Raw genomic sequence first — 12,865 nt, 5'->3', positions numbered from 1 at the left:
GGCGATAATCCTGAATTTGTTTTGAAACTAGGATGCAGGAAGTTCTCTTTTCAACTTCTTAGTTCTAGAGTGAATTTCAACGTCAAACTCAGTGAGGATTTTGCGGCAATTGTCAATTTGGATCTCATTGAGATCTCTAATTTTGTTCAAATACTTTTTTTAATAGATACAGTACTACATATCTACATAAATAAAGTACATAAAAAAAAAATTATATATATTTATAATTTTTTTTTAAATATTTTTTTCGATCGAGATACGGTATTGTTCAGTCTACCTGAAGATCGTTTAACGTGAAACACCGTGTAATAGACGTCCGTGTTCCATCTACTTTATAAAAATATATATTCGCTCTTGATTCCAATTGAGCACGTTTGCAGCCTCAACGCATCTATATAAGACTTGCACTGATGAAGGGCTAGTGTTGCGCGAAAGCTCTGCTAACTTTTCTGGCTGTTTACTTTATCGTTTTGATTTAGCTTTTCGCTTTTTTTTTGTATCTCCATTGAGATCCAGCCACTGATACCCACAGCATTGTCATTTTTTCAGTAATTTGCCTTTGGATTTATAAATATATATATATATATACATATGAATACAGGATTAAGATTATAATATACAGCATTTAAAATTACCCACTATTAATTAATCAAATCACTTAAGATTAAGTTACTACAATCCTGAATTTGATTAGGGTGATTACTAAGCTTTCTCTCAAAATATGTCCAAGAGTTACAGACGGATGTATCTTTGACATCCAAAGGCAAGGAATGCTAAATTTACCCGAATCCATACTTGTTATATATATTTGGCTTATAATATATAAGTTTTAATTGAAACTCTTAAACTATTTTCCCCTTTAGAATGGTAATGGTCATTTTATCGTCATTGATGTGATATATTTTCAATTGTTTTGTGTTAGTTCGATTAAAGTTAAACTTTATTCAATTAAACATGTTGTTTTGGGTGGTTATTTTTTTGCTGCTGGTGGTATCTACAATATCTAAGGTAGGCTATATACTTGGGGTAAATGGGGGAACTTTAGAGGGGTCTGCCAGTGCCAAGGCAGTGTACAGATAGTCTGTTATAGGTCATTTTGTATTGCTTACAATGTGCTAAATCATAATTATAACATTGGTTGCTGGTGGTATCAACAATATCTAAGCTAGGCCAGTTGGGGGGAATGGAGTCTCTAGTCGAACTTTAGAGGGGTCTGCCAGGGTCAAGGCAGTGTACAGATAGTTTGTAATAGGTCATTTGGTGATTGCTTACAATGTGCTAAATCATATAACATTGGTTGCTGGTGGTATCTACAATATCTAAGCTGGGCTAGTTGGGGAAAGAGGGGTCTCTAGTCTAACTTTAGAGGGGTCTGCCAGGGCCAGGGCAGTGTTCAGATAGTCTGTAATAGGTCATTTGGTATTGCTTACAATGTGCTAAATCATATAACATTGGTTGCTGGTGGTATCTACAATATCTAAGCTGGGTTAGTTGGGGGAAGGGGGGCCTCTAGTCTAACTTTAGGGTGTCTGGCACTTGCGGTGCAGCAGACAATTAGTCTGTTGTTATCCATTTAGTATTGTATGAACACAACTTGTTCGTTTGGAATTGATTTTGAGTGGTACCTCACTCATCTATGCTAACCCCATTTTAGGCCCTCCCTCGGGGGGTCTGGCGGGCCTTTTGCAGCAGAGAAAAAGTCTGTCGTTTGTGATACTGTTATAAGGATGCCAATGGGCATCCCATGGTGGTAAAATTAGGTGGTATCTCTCTCATCTAACCTGTGCCGATTTTTTAGCACGTTTCGGGGTCCCCCCGGTCTAGACGCAGCAGGGGGTACCCGGCAGACTCCCATTTTCATTCACTTCAAGTGACCCCCAACACACTCAAATAGTCAGATATTGGTACCTAGCTCATCTAACCAAATGTCTCTGGGCTGCCGGTCTATATCTCTCTAATCATTATAATTGATAAACTTTTACGATATTTGTTTTAAAAACTGGGAATATTTTGAAATAAAATGAAATTTTGACGCGCCATAAACGTCGCTGTATACTATTACTGTATTACTATTAGGTAACGAACAAGAAAAAACAAACTGATCAAGGAATTAACCTCATTGTTTGACTTTTTTGTACCTATAAAGTAATAAAACAGACTAGATGAATAATATGATTGTAAGCTCAAGGAAAAATATTAGATTATATTTCGAAAAATTAAGTGTAGAGCTCGATCAAGTTTTCTAATATGTGTGGTAATAGTACAATAGTGATAAACGGTACTTTATTAACATTATACATACTAAATGAACGATAAGGTAATTTTTGCAAATTACTATTTTCTAGTTAGAAACACATTATACCACGCTACTATAATACTAAAACAACATTTAAACATGATATACAATAAATATTTCTTTAAATGCTTACCTATAATAAATGAATACATGGCGATACTAAAATGTAATTACCGGTATTAGACACTACACTATACTAACCATTCGCAATGTTATTTTGTTATTATTTCCATAAGGCTATTTTCATAGCTTTCACACTGAATCATGAATTTGATACATTCAACAATGCTAAATTTACAAAGCTAAACAACAGTGGATTTCAGTGGCGGGCACGAAATTGTTGTTGGGTGGTCAGGGCCATTATAACAAAAATTGGTGAACTTAACCTGGTTCGATCTTTAATGTCTTGATTTTACAGAAATTTACTTTTAATTTTAATTTTACTTTTATGTATTGTTTTTACCGAAATCTCAAACTTCCACTCTTAATGGCTTTTACTTATTTATTTTTCCTTAACTGAAGCATGCGAGACAAAAGGTAGAATTTTAATTTTTAATTGAAATGACATTTTGAGACTAGAATTCAACCCATGTTAACATCGCAAATGGTCGAAGGGGCAAAAGGTAGTAAGCGCCATTATACATTGGACATTGAATGGCGTCGTTTGGCGGTGGGCCAAACTCAACAACTGCAGTTACATTGCCATTATCTATGATGATTTCCTTGATTTTTCCAGACTTCTGCCCCTTGTCGTCTTGGTTCATCCACGAAGGAGGCCAATGCATTCCTCTCTTTACCTCATCTCCAATCGCCATGATATTCTTAACATAGCAGTGAAGAAATGTCTACAAAAATGATAAGATGTTTATGAAATAATCATGGAAATGTAATACAAGCACATTCTTTTATAACTTTAACATAATTATTGTATTATCATCATTACCTACTTATTGAAGTTTCTAAAATGGTATTATTCATTTATAAGGCCTATAAATAATATTTATAATTACGGTATATAATAATTGTAATTAATATTACTCCGGCATTTCAAAATCTTAAAAAATAAAAATAAAAGTTGACTAAATGACCTTTTTTTACAAAACAATCTTGCAAACAACCAAATCCATTATATAAATATGTATTTTGTCAAGTAATAATGATTTTATAGATTGTACCTGATAATTTCCATATAGTTGTGTTGGCTGTATCCAATAGTCGTCAGAATTCATTTTACAATCAAGGTTTGCACGACAGTTTGGAAAGTTTATTTGAACTTGAATATCATTCGGACCATTCCGTTTAATTGTCTGGATTGTGTTATGTGGATACTGTCCATTATTATCATAGTTGTCATAACCTGCTGGCCAATTTGGACCTCTTTTAACTTGATGACCAACTGCCATGTCAGTTTCAGCATATCTTGTCAACATGTGTTTTTCCTCACGATTCTAAAACAATGAAAACAAGTATAAACATTATAACACAATCCACTTAGTGAAAGTCTGCATATTACTTAACACATTGTGCATTGTTCCAGTTAGCGGATACATTTTTTTTTTAATAACTGAATGCAATTTTTATTCAGGTGTTCATGTTCATGAAGACCTAAATAAATTTGTGTTTGACTCATAATTGTTACTGTCGTCTGATATTAATTATTCCCAAATATTTCACTCTTTCCTATTAAAATAAAATGACACGAACTCTTTTTGGGGGTTTAATTTAAGTGATTCAGTGCATTTTATAGGATTAAAGGTTGTTGAGTCAAATTTTAAAATATGATATTGATTTCAATACTCAACCTGAATCATGCATTCTTCAACTTTTCCTAATTTGAACTCTTTTTCCTTAATGAATCGTAATTCTCCAGATTCTGCAAGATCCTTCATCTCTTGTTGTAATTCACTCATTCTTCTCAGCAGATCTTTTGCCGATGACATTATTTCAGCATTTAAACCATGTTTGCAGAGATTTGTAGCAAACCTGTTAAGACTAGTGGCACTCATAACTCTGATTTCAGCAGCTTCTCTGTGATGTTCAACTTTTTTCTGGATAGCTTCAGCTTTTTCATTGACTTTCTCAATCAATGAATTTGCATGCGTCTTGATTTCTTCAATAAGCCCTTTTGCAGTTTCTTGAATATCCTTTTTGGTTCTTTCAAGACTTTCAATGAGATTTCTTTCGGTGTCATCTGCAATTTTGATGTTTTTTTCAAATGAAGGCATCAGTTTTTCCATTTTTGTTATTTGTTCAGTTATCTTTTCCTTGAATTCGTCTCTGGTTGAATGATCCTGTAGGTTCAAGAGGTTATGGCCACTCTGACGCACATGATCTACAACAGTGCATCCAAGACAGACAGGTACTTGGCAAGTTTGGCAGAAGTACTCCAAATGGTTGTTGGGATGTTTCTGACAAGGAGTCTTGATGTTTCTCTCTCTTGCTTTCTTCACAAGGGTTCCCGTCTCAAGCTCCGACATTAAAATGACTTACACTTATCACAGAGGTTATCAGAACAATCGATACAACGAGAGGCATTTTCTTCTTTCAATGCTTCAGAGCAAAAAGAGCACAATATATCAACAGTGTTGATGTTAGCAACGACAAAGAGGTCACATAAATTACTCAGAAAAATATTATCTTCCAGCTCCGAAACGGTGTCTACCTCCAACTCAACCTCTTCTCGACAAAGAGGACACTTGATCTTGGATGGCTTTCCCTTTTGTAATAGAGGATCTAAGCAATCTTGACAGAAGTTATGCATACACTTCAGTTGCTTTGGGTGGTTGAAGATTTCTTTACAGATGGAGCAAGTTAAGAAATCTTTATCTGCATCTTCAAATAAACTCGATTCTGACGCCATCTATTAAATATATATTATAAAATGCATTGACAATACTAACTTTATGAAACAATAAGAGTTACGTTGTTACCTACGCCAGAATAGCGAGAGGCTATGAGGTTTCTATATTTGTTACCAGGATTTCTCAAATAGTTATTAAAGATTTTAAATGACGGTTTCATAGGTGTATGGGAAGAGGTGATTCAACTCCCATATGCCTAGACGGATATTTGCGCTCTTTGAGTGCCCTTCTAGTTTAAAAAGAAATCAACAAGAAATTGAATATATACAAATAAACGGTAGGAAATTATCATACTTACTTTGTGTATAAGTGTGGTATGGAAAACAGAAATAATTATACCAAATAAAGATCACCAATATTAAGGCAGTTGATTGATGTATGTACGTCTTCTTCTACTTGGATTTTCCAACTGATTATTTATCAGACCAAAACTGTAAACTCTTAGCATTTATCACTAATACAAACATGATACTGATTACATAGGCGTTAATTGGTTATCCGCACTTGGCGGATAACCTCTTGTTATTTTTAAATTGTATTGGTTAATATTTAAACAATAAAAGTTAGGCTCAATAGATATAAATAATTGAACTTCGAGCAGACGAATATATCTATCTCTTCACCCGGTCTTTGTGAGATACTCTATGCAGATATTTTATAAAAAGTCTGAATAAATAGCAATTCCAGCACAGCACTATCTTCTGTACACTTAGCACATATGGGATGCGGAAATAATAATAAACGATAACAATGAGAAATTCTGTGAGAGGGACATGCCCCAGCCCAAAATGCAACTCGGTTTAAAATAAAGAAATAAGGATGATTTAAATATACGCTCTGTACGTTCTACAATAGAGAAAACGTTTATTTTTTCCTTCTTGGTGCTACTACTGTATTATTATATCAAGCAAAACAAATTAAAATCAAACTCAGCAATTGTACAAGAAACAAGCTATTCATATATACAGTATCACTTCCTCTGTAACTTGGCAATCTACTCAGGGTAGATTGAATCTAAAATATCCCTGTGCTAATTTAACAGTTAAGGATTATTACTACTTCTAACGAGGGGGTAAATTAACTACAATTTGCTCTACTTAAACATTTCTAACCTAATCTTAACTGTTTAATTTAAGAACATTGCTTGAATTAATGAAAGTGTGAATCCTAATAGTATCAACAATTAAGTAATGACCTAAAGCTATGTACAGTAAACTATAAATTACACAGTAATGTAAAACCTACAAAAAGTTGAATCTTACAAAGATATAAACTTTTATATTTATTACTGTAGTATGATACTCTAACATCCATCACATGCATTCAGTAGGGAGTAAGCAAAGTCACTCTATCCCACTATAAATGTTAATTATCATACTTTTAGATAATTTAAATAAAAATTAAGAGAGATGATTACGTATTTCAATATAATACCTCCTACCCTTAAATGAAATAGCTAGTCCGCCAATACCGCGCCACACTTAACATTTGATTATTATTTGCTTACAGTATATTACATTTACAGTTAACCTATAATATTATTATTATGTCACAATGTCAGTCTATTTTTTTATGGTTAATCAAAAATTGGAGTCATCCATATAATAACAACTCATTCATTATATTTATGCTTTTGGAGCTAGAATTCGACCCATTTTATAATCGAAAATGGTCAAAGTGGCAAAAGATAATAAGCGCCAGGATACATTGGGCATTGTATGGCGTCGTTTGGCGGTGGACCAAACTCAACAACTGCAGTTGCATTGCCATTATTTATGTTGATTTCCTTGATTTTTCCAGACTTCTGCCCCTTGTCGTCTTTGTTCATCCATGAAGTAGGCCAATGTAGTCCTCTTTTTACCTCATCTCCAATCGCCATGACATTCTTTACATAGTAATCTAGACAAATCTAAAGCAAACTAAATGTGATTACAACGAAAAGTGAAATACAATGACGCCACTTACGACTAAAATACAATACAAATAATGAATGTTTGAGTTACAAATATTAACTATTTGTTTTATAACACAACTCCTGTTATTATATTGTTATAATATTTAATAATAGTTGTCACAATTGCTATAAGTGTGACATACACTCAATGACTATATTGATCATCAGGTCTTTTCGTGTGGCTATCAAAGCCTTGATTTTAATAACGATGATTACACTGGTAGTGACTTCTCCAATGTAGGCTTATAAAGTTCTTTTCTAGAGATCAAACCAATTTAAAACAAATTAATCGCTCAGAAATTTAGAAAAATACCTGTTGCAGGTATACCTTATTTGCAAAAAAACCATAAAAAAAACAAAGTACACCTAATGTTTGGCAAATGTTTTTGAAAGGGTTTTGCTACTAATAATGATTTTACAATACCTGGTAATTTCCATGTATTTGTGTTGGCTGTATCCAATATTCGTCAGAATTCATTTTACAATCAAGGTTTACACCCACGCTTGGAAAGTTTACTTGAACTTGAATATCATTCCAACCATTCCGTTGAATTGTCTGGATTGTGTTATGTGGATATTGTCCATTATTATCATAGTTGTCATAACCTGCTGGCCAATTTGGACCTCTTTTAACTTAATAACCAACTGCCATGTCAGTTTTAGCATACATTGTCAACATATTTTTCTCACGATTCTAAAAGAATGAAAAGAATTAAGTATATAAACATTATAACACAATCCAGTGAAAGTCTGCATATTACTTAACACATTGTACATTGTTCCAGTTAGCGGATATATTATTTTTAAAATAACTGAATGCAATTTTTATTCAGGTATTCAGGTTCATGAAGATAAATTTGTGTTTGATTCATAATAGTGTTACTGTCTTCTGATATTAATTATTCCCAAATATGTCACTCTTCCTTAGTAAAATAAAATGACACAAACTCATTGTTGGGGTGTAATTTAAGTGATTCAGTGCATTTTGTAGGATTAAAGGTTGTTGCGTCAAATTTCAAAATATGATATTGATTCCAATACTCAACCTGAATCATGCATTCTTCAACTTTTCCTAATTTGAACTCTTTTTCCTTAATAAATCGTAATTCTCCAGATTCTGCAAGATCCTTCATCTCTTGTTGTAACTCACTCATTCTTCTCAGAAGATCTTTTGCCGATAACATTATTTCAGCATTTAAACCATGTTTGTAGAGATTTGTAGCAAACTTGTTGAGACTAGTGGCACTCATGACTCTGATTTCAGCAGCTTCTCTGTGATGTTCAACTTTTTTATGGATAGCTTCAGCTTTTTCATTGACTTTCTCAATCAGTGAATTTGCATGCGTCTTGATTTCTTCAATAAGCCCTTTTGCAGTTTCTTGAATATCCTTTTTGGTTTTTTGCAGACTTTCAATGAGATTTCTTTCAGTTTCATCTGCAATTTTAATGTTTTTTTAAAATAAAGGCATCAGTTTTTCCATTTTTGTTATTTGTTCAGTTATCTTTTCCTTATATGCGTCTCTGGTTGAATGATCCTGTAGGTTCAAGAGGTTATGACCACTCTGACGCACATGATCTACAACAGTGCATCCAAGACATACAGGTACTTGGCAGGTTTGGCAGAAGTACTCCAAATGGTTGTTGGGATGTTTCTGACACGGAGTCTTGATGTTTCCCTCTCTTGCTTTCTTCACAAGGGTTCCCGTCTCAAGCTCCGACATTAATATGACTTGGTGATTTCTTGTTAAGCGGGTAAGCGTGTGGGTTTTTGCACACTTATCACAGAGGTTATCAGAACAATCGATACACCGAGAGGCATTTTCTTCTCTCAATGCTTCAGAGCAAAAAGAGCAAAAGATATCAACATTGTTGATGTTAGCAACGACAAAGAGGTCACATAAATTGCTCAGAAAAATATTATCTTCCAGCTCAGAAACCGTGTTTACCTCCAATTCAACCTCTTCTCGACAAAGAGGACACTTGATCTTGGATGGCGTTCCCTCTTGTAATAGAGGATCTAAGCAATCTTGACAGAAGTTGTGCATACACTTCAGCTGCTTTGGATGACTGAAGATTTCTTTACAGATGGAGCAGGTTAAGAAATCTTTATCTGCATCTTCAAACAAACTTGATTTAGATGCCATCTATTATTTAAAAAAAGTAATATTAATTCTGTGTGACTTAAGTGATTTTATAATAATGTCTTCATTCATGGCTGGTAATGACAATTAATAGTTGTTGATTAAACACGTGAACAACTAAGATTGAATATTACTTACTGTAACTGCCCTAAAAATAATGCGAGTGATATATTCGTTATTCAAGTCCAACACCCAAGGTGCTCCTTTATTCCTGTTTCTTGAATGTGAACCAGATTACTAAAACAAAACATAACAATGACCTATAAATGCATGTCTAGCAATATATGTGGCTCCTTAAGCGTCAAACTGAAAAGTTTTGTATTTAAGTTAAAACAAACAATATAAAAGACGATCCCTTAAACTAATTAAAAATGCAAAACCGTGTCGTCATAGCAAGCGATAACAAAATCCTTGCGGTTAACTCTCCTCCTCCTACAACAACGACGCGACACCTACATGCCATTGACATTGTACAGCTATACGTAAATCAATTAAAATGATCACATGAGCTATAAAGTTTTGCGAAGATTATCATAACTATAGTATCCAGGTGCTTAATGCAATGCAGTAACTTTAACAATGAATTATTAATACTAATACTTAGTAAATGATTAAATTAAGGTACAACAGGTCAAAGCCATATCTCATCAATATAATAGGCCTAGGCCTAGCTAGGTAACATAACCGAAATTAATGGCGTTGTTCTAAGAAATCCAACCTCCCCATAATTCTCAACCCCCCCTTAACAACGCATGCGCGAAAAGGGAGTTTTTCATGTTTATTCAACGATTACACGCTTCACTGATCTTCGCTGGCTTGGAGGGGAGGTTGAAAATTTTAGCTAAGCTAAAACTTTCAACCCCCCCGTGAAAGTTACCCCCCCCCCCTCAACACCTCCCTTCTCTTTTGACTGACCCTCTCCCATCTCTTATAGCAGAACCACATAGTTATCTAAAAACAAAAAATAAATAAACATGGATATTACGAGGGCCTTTTTTATAATCATAATTTTATTTTTTTATGTCGCAATAATAATAATACAATTTTCATAGAAAGAATGTCTTCCCCCCTCCCCCCACCTTGGTACCTTCTGTTTAAAAAAGTTCTGAATCGATTTTCATCATTATTTTTTCATAATCGATCAGTTCTCAGCACTATGTCAAATATCAAACAAAATTTGGTTTTGAATATCATAGAAATTGGAGTGGCGTTCGTTTTCATGGCCTATCTAACATTTTCAACCCCCCTGTGAAAGAAAGTCCCCCTCTGTTTAAAGAAATTCTGAATCGATATTCTTCATTATTTTTTCATAATCGATCAGTTCTCAACACTATGTCAATTATTAATACAAAATGAATTTGGTTTTAAATCAGAATATCATAGAAATTGGAGGGGGGTTTCTTTTCATGGCCTATCTAAAATGTTCAACCCCCCTGTGAAGGAATGACCCCCCTTTGTTTAAAGAAGTTCTGAATCGATATTCATCATTATTTTTTCATAATCGATCAGTTCTCAACACTATGTCAAATATCAATAAAACAAAATGAACTTGGTTTTACATCAGAATATCATAGAAATTGGAGGGGGTTCTTTTTCATGGCCTATCTAAAATTTTCAACCCCCCTGTGAAGGAATGACCCCCTTTGTTTAAAGAAGTTCTGAATCGATATTCATCATTATTTTTTCATAATCGATCAGTTCTCAACACTATGTCAAATATCAATAAAACAAAATTTGGTTTTAAATCAGAATATCATAGAAATTGGAGGGGGGTTCGTTTTCATGGCCTATCTAAAATTTCCAACCCCCCTGTGAAGGAATGACCCCCCTTTGTTTAAAGAAGTTCTGAATCGATATTCATCATTATTTTTTCATAATCTATCAGTTCTCAACACTATGTCAATTTTCAATACAAAAAAAATTGGTTTTAAATACAATTATCACAGAAATTGGAGGGGGGTTCGTTTTCATGGCCTATCTAAAATGTTCAACCCCCCTGTGAAAGAATGACCCCCCTCTGTTTAAAGAAGTTCTGAATCGATATTCTTCATTATTTTTTCATAATCGATCAGTTCTCAACACTATATCAATTATTAATACAAAATGAATTTGGTTTTAAATCAGAATATCATATAAATTGGAGGGGGGTTTGTTTTCATGGCCTATCTAAAATGTTCAACCCCCCTGTGAAGGAATGACCCCCCTCTGTTTAAAGAAGTTCTGAATCGATATTCTTCATTATTTTTTCATAATCGATCAGTTCTCAACACTATGTCAATTATTAATACAAAATGAATTTGGTTTTAAATCAGAATATCATAGAAATTGGAGGGGGGTTCGTTTTCATGGCCTATCTAAAATGTTCAACCCCCCTGTGAAAGAATGACCCCCCTCTGTTTAAAGAAGTTCTGAATCGATATTCTTCATTATTTTTTCATAATCGATCAGTTCTCAAAGTTCTCAACACTATGTCAATTATTAATACAAAATGAATTTGGTTTTAAATCAGAATATCATAGAAATTGGAGGGGGTTTGTTTTCATGGCCTATCTAAAATTTTCAACCCCCCTGTGAAAGAATGACCCCCCTCTGTTTAAAGAAGTTCTGAATCGATATTCTTCATTATTTTTTCATAATCGATCAGTTCTCAACACTATGTCAATTATTAATACAAAATGAATTTGGTTTTAAATCAGAATATCATAGAAATTGCAGGGGGGTTTGTTTTCATGGCCTATCTAAAATTGTCAACCCCCCTGTGAAGGAATGACCCCGCTTTGTTTAAAGAAGTTCTGAATCGATATTCATCATTATTTTTTCATAACCGATCAGTTCTCAACACTATGTCAAATATCAATAAAACAAAATGAACTTGGTTTTACATCAGAATATCATAGAAATTGGAGGGGGTTCTTTTTCATGGCCTATCTAAAATTTTCAACCCCCCTGTGAAGGAATGACCCCCTTTGTTTAAAGAAGTTCTGAATCGATATTCATCATTATTTTTTCATAATCGATCAGTTCTCAACACTATGTTAAATATCAATAAAACAAAATTTGGTTTTAAATCAGAATATCATAGAAATTGGAGGAGGGTTCGTTTTCATGGCCTATCTAAAATTTCCAACCCCCCTGTGAAGGAATGACCCCCCTTTGTTTAAAGAAGTTCTGAATCGATATTCATCATTATTTTTTCATAATCTATCAGTTCTCAACACTATGTCAATTTTCAATACAAAAAAAATTGGTTTTAAATACAATTATCACAGAAATTGGAGGGGGGTTCGTTTTCATGGCCTATCTAAAATGTTCAACCACCCTGTGAAAGAATGACCCCCCTCTGTTTAAAGAAGTTCTGAATCGATATTCTTCATTATTTTTTCATAATCGATCAGTTCTCAACACTATATCAATTATTACCGTAGTTCCTCGGGTATAATCCCACCTCGGGTATAATCCCACCCCCGACTTTACGATTACCTTCACACGCAAGCATATCCCCGGGCAAAGTCCCAGTGTATAATTTTACATTAGGCCAGAGGTGGGCCTAGGCCTACTGTAGCTAGCTAGGCCGACGTCAATTTCTCACCAAAAAAATAGAGTGATTTCTCTG

General features: G+C 33.9%; 3 protein-coding genes across 3 annotated transcripts; all 3 read right to left on the bottom strand.

Moving 5' to 3' along the window:
• Positions 1-2,753: 2,753 nt before the first annotated feature.
• On the bottom strand, positions 2,754-3,539 carry LOC140040217 (uncharacterized). Its single transcript, XM_072085977.1, has 2 exons — positions 3,472-3,539; positions 2,754-3,141 (listed from the first exon to the last, which is right to left on the bottom strand). The coding sequence occupies exons 1-2, from the start codon at positions 3,523-3,525 to the stop codon at positions 2,872-2,874; spliced, it is 324 nt and encodes a 107-aa protein (XP_071942078.1). The 5' UTR covers positions 3,526-3,539; the 3' UTR covers positions 2,754-2,871.
• A 547-nt stretch (positions 3,540-4,086) lies between these two features.
• Positions 4,087-5,156, bottom strand: LOC140039226 (E3 ubiquitin-protein ligase TRIM17-like). The gene is made up of 2 exons (XM_072084825.1): positions 4,959-5,156; positions 4,087-4,764 (listed from the first exon to the last, which is right to left on the bottom strand). Exons 1-2 carry the CDS (start codon positions 5,154-5,156, stop codon positions 4,087-4,089), a joined length of 876 nt encoding a protein of 291 aa, XP_071940926.1.
• A 3,277-nt stretch (positions 5,157-8,433) lies between these two features.
• On the bottom strand, positions 8,434-9,220 carry LOC140039548 (E3 ubiquitin-protein ligase TRIM56-like). The gene has a single exon (XM_072085160.1). The coding sequence runs from the start codon at positions 9,154-9,156 to the stop codon at positions 8,566-8,568; it is 591 nt and encodes a 196-aa protein (XP_071941261.1). The 5' UTR covers positions 9,157-9,220; the 3' UTR covers positions 8,434-8,565.
• Between the last annotated feature and the right edge of the window lie 3,645 nt (positions 9,221-12,865).

This window comes from Antedon mediterranea, chromosome 2 (genome assembly GCF_964355755.1).
Source record: "Antedon mediterranea chromosome 2, ecAntMedi1.1, whole genome shotgun sequence".
NCBI classification, from domain to species: Eukaryota; Metazoa; Echinodermata; class Crinoidea; order Comatulida; family Antedonidae; genus Antedon; species Antedon mediterranea.
Note: the sequence above shows the minus strand (reverse complement) of the source record. Positions and strands in the feature narration are given on the sequence as shown.

Bases quoted from the DNA above. Each gene is read 5' to 3' on its own strand.
- LOC140039548 (XM_072085160.1), bottom strand. From the start codon at position 9,156: ATGCACAACTTCTGTCAAGATTGCTTAGATCCTCTATTACAAGAGGGA.
- LOC140039226 (XM_072084825.1), bottom strand. From the start codon at position 5,156: ATGGCGTCAGAATCGAGTTTATTTGAAGATGCAGATAAAGATTTCTTA. The intron at 4,765-4,958 runs GTAGACACCGTT...TTAATGTCGGAG, and splicing joins GAGAAGAGGTTGAGTTGGAG to CTTGAGACGGGAACCCTTGT.
- LOC140040217 (XM_072085977.1), bottom strand. From the start codon at position 3,525: ATGAATTCTGACGACTATTGGATACAGCCAACACAACTATATGGAAAT. The intron at 3,142-3,471 runs GTACAATCTATA...TCATTTTTGTAG, and splicing joins AACTATATGGAAATTATCAG to ACATTTCTTCACTGCTATGT.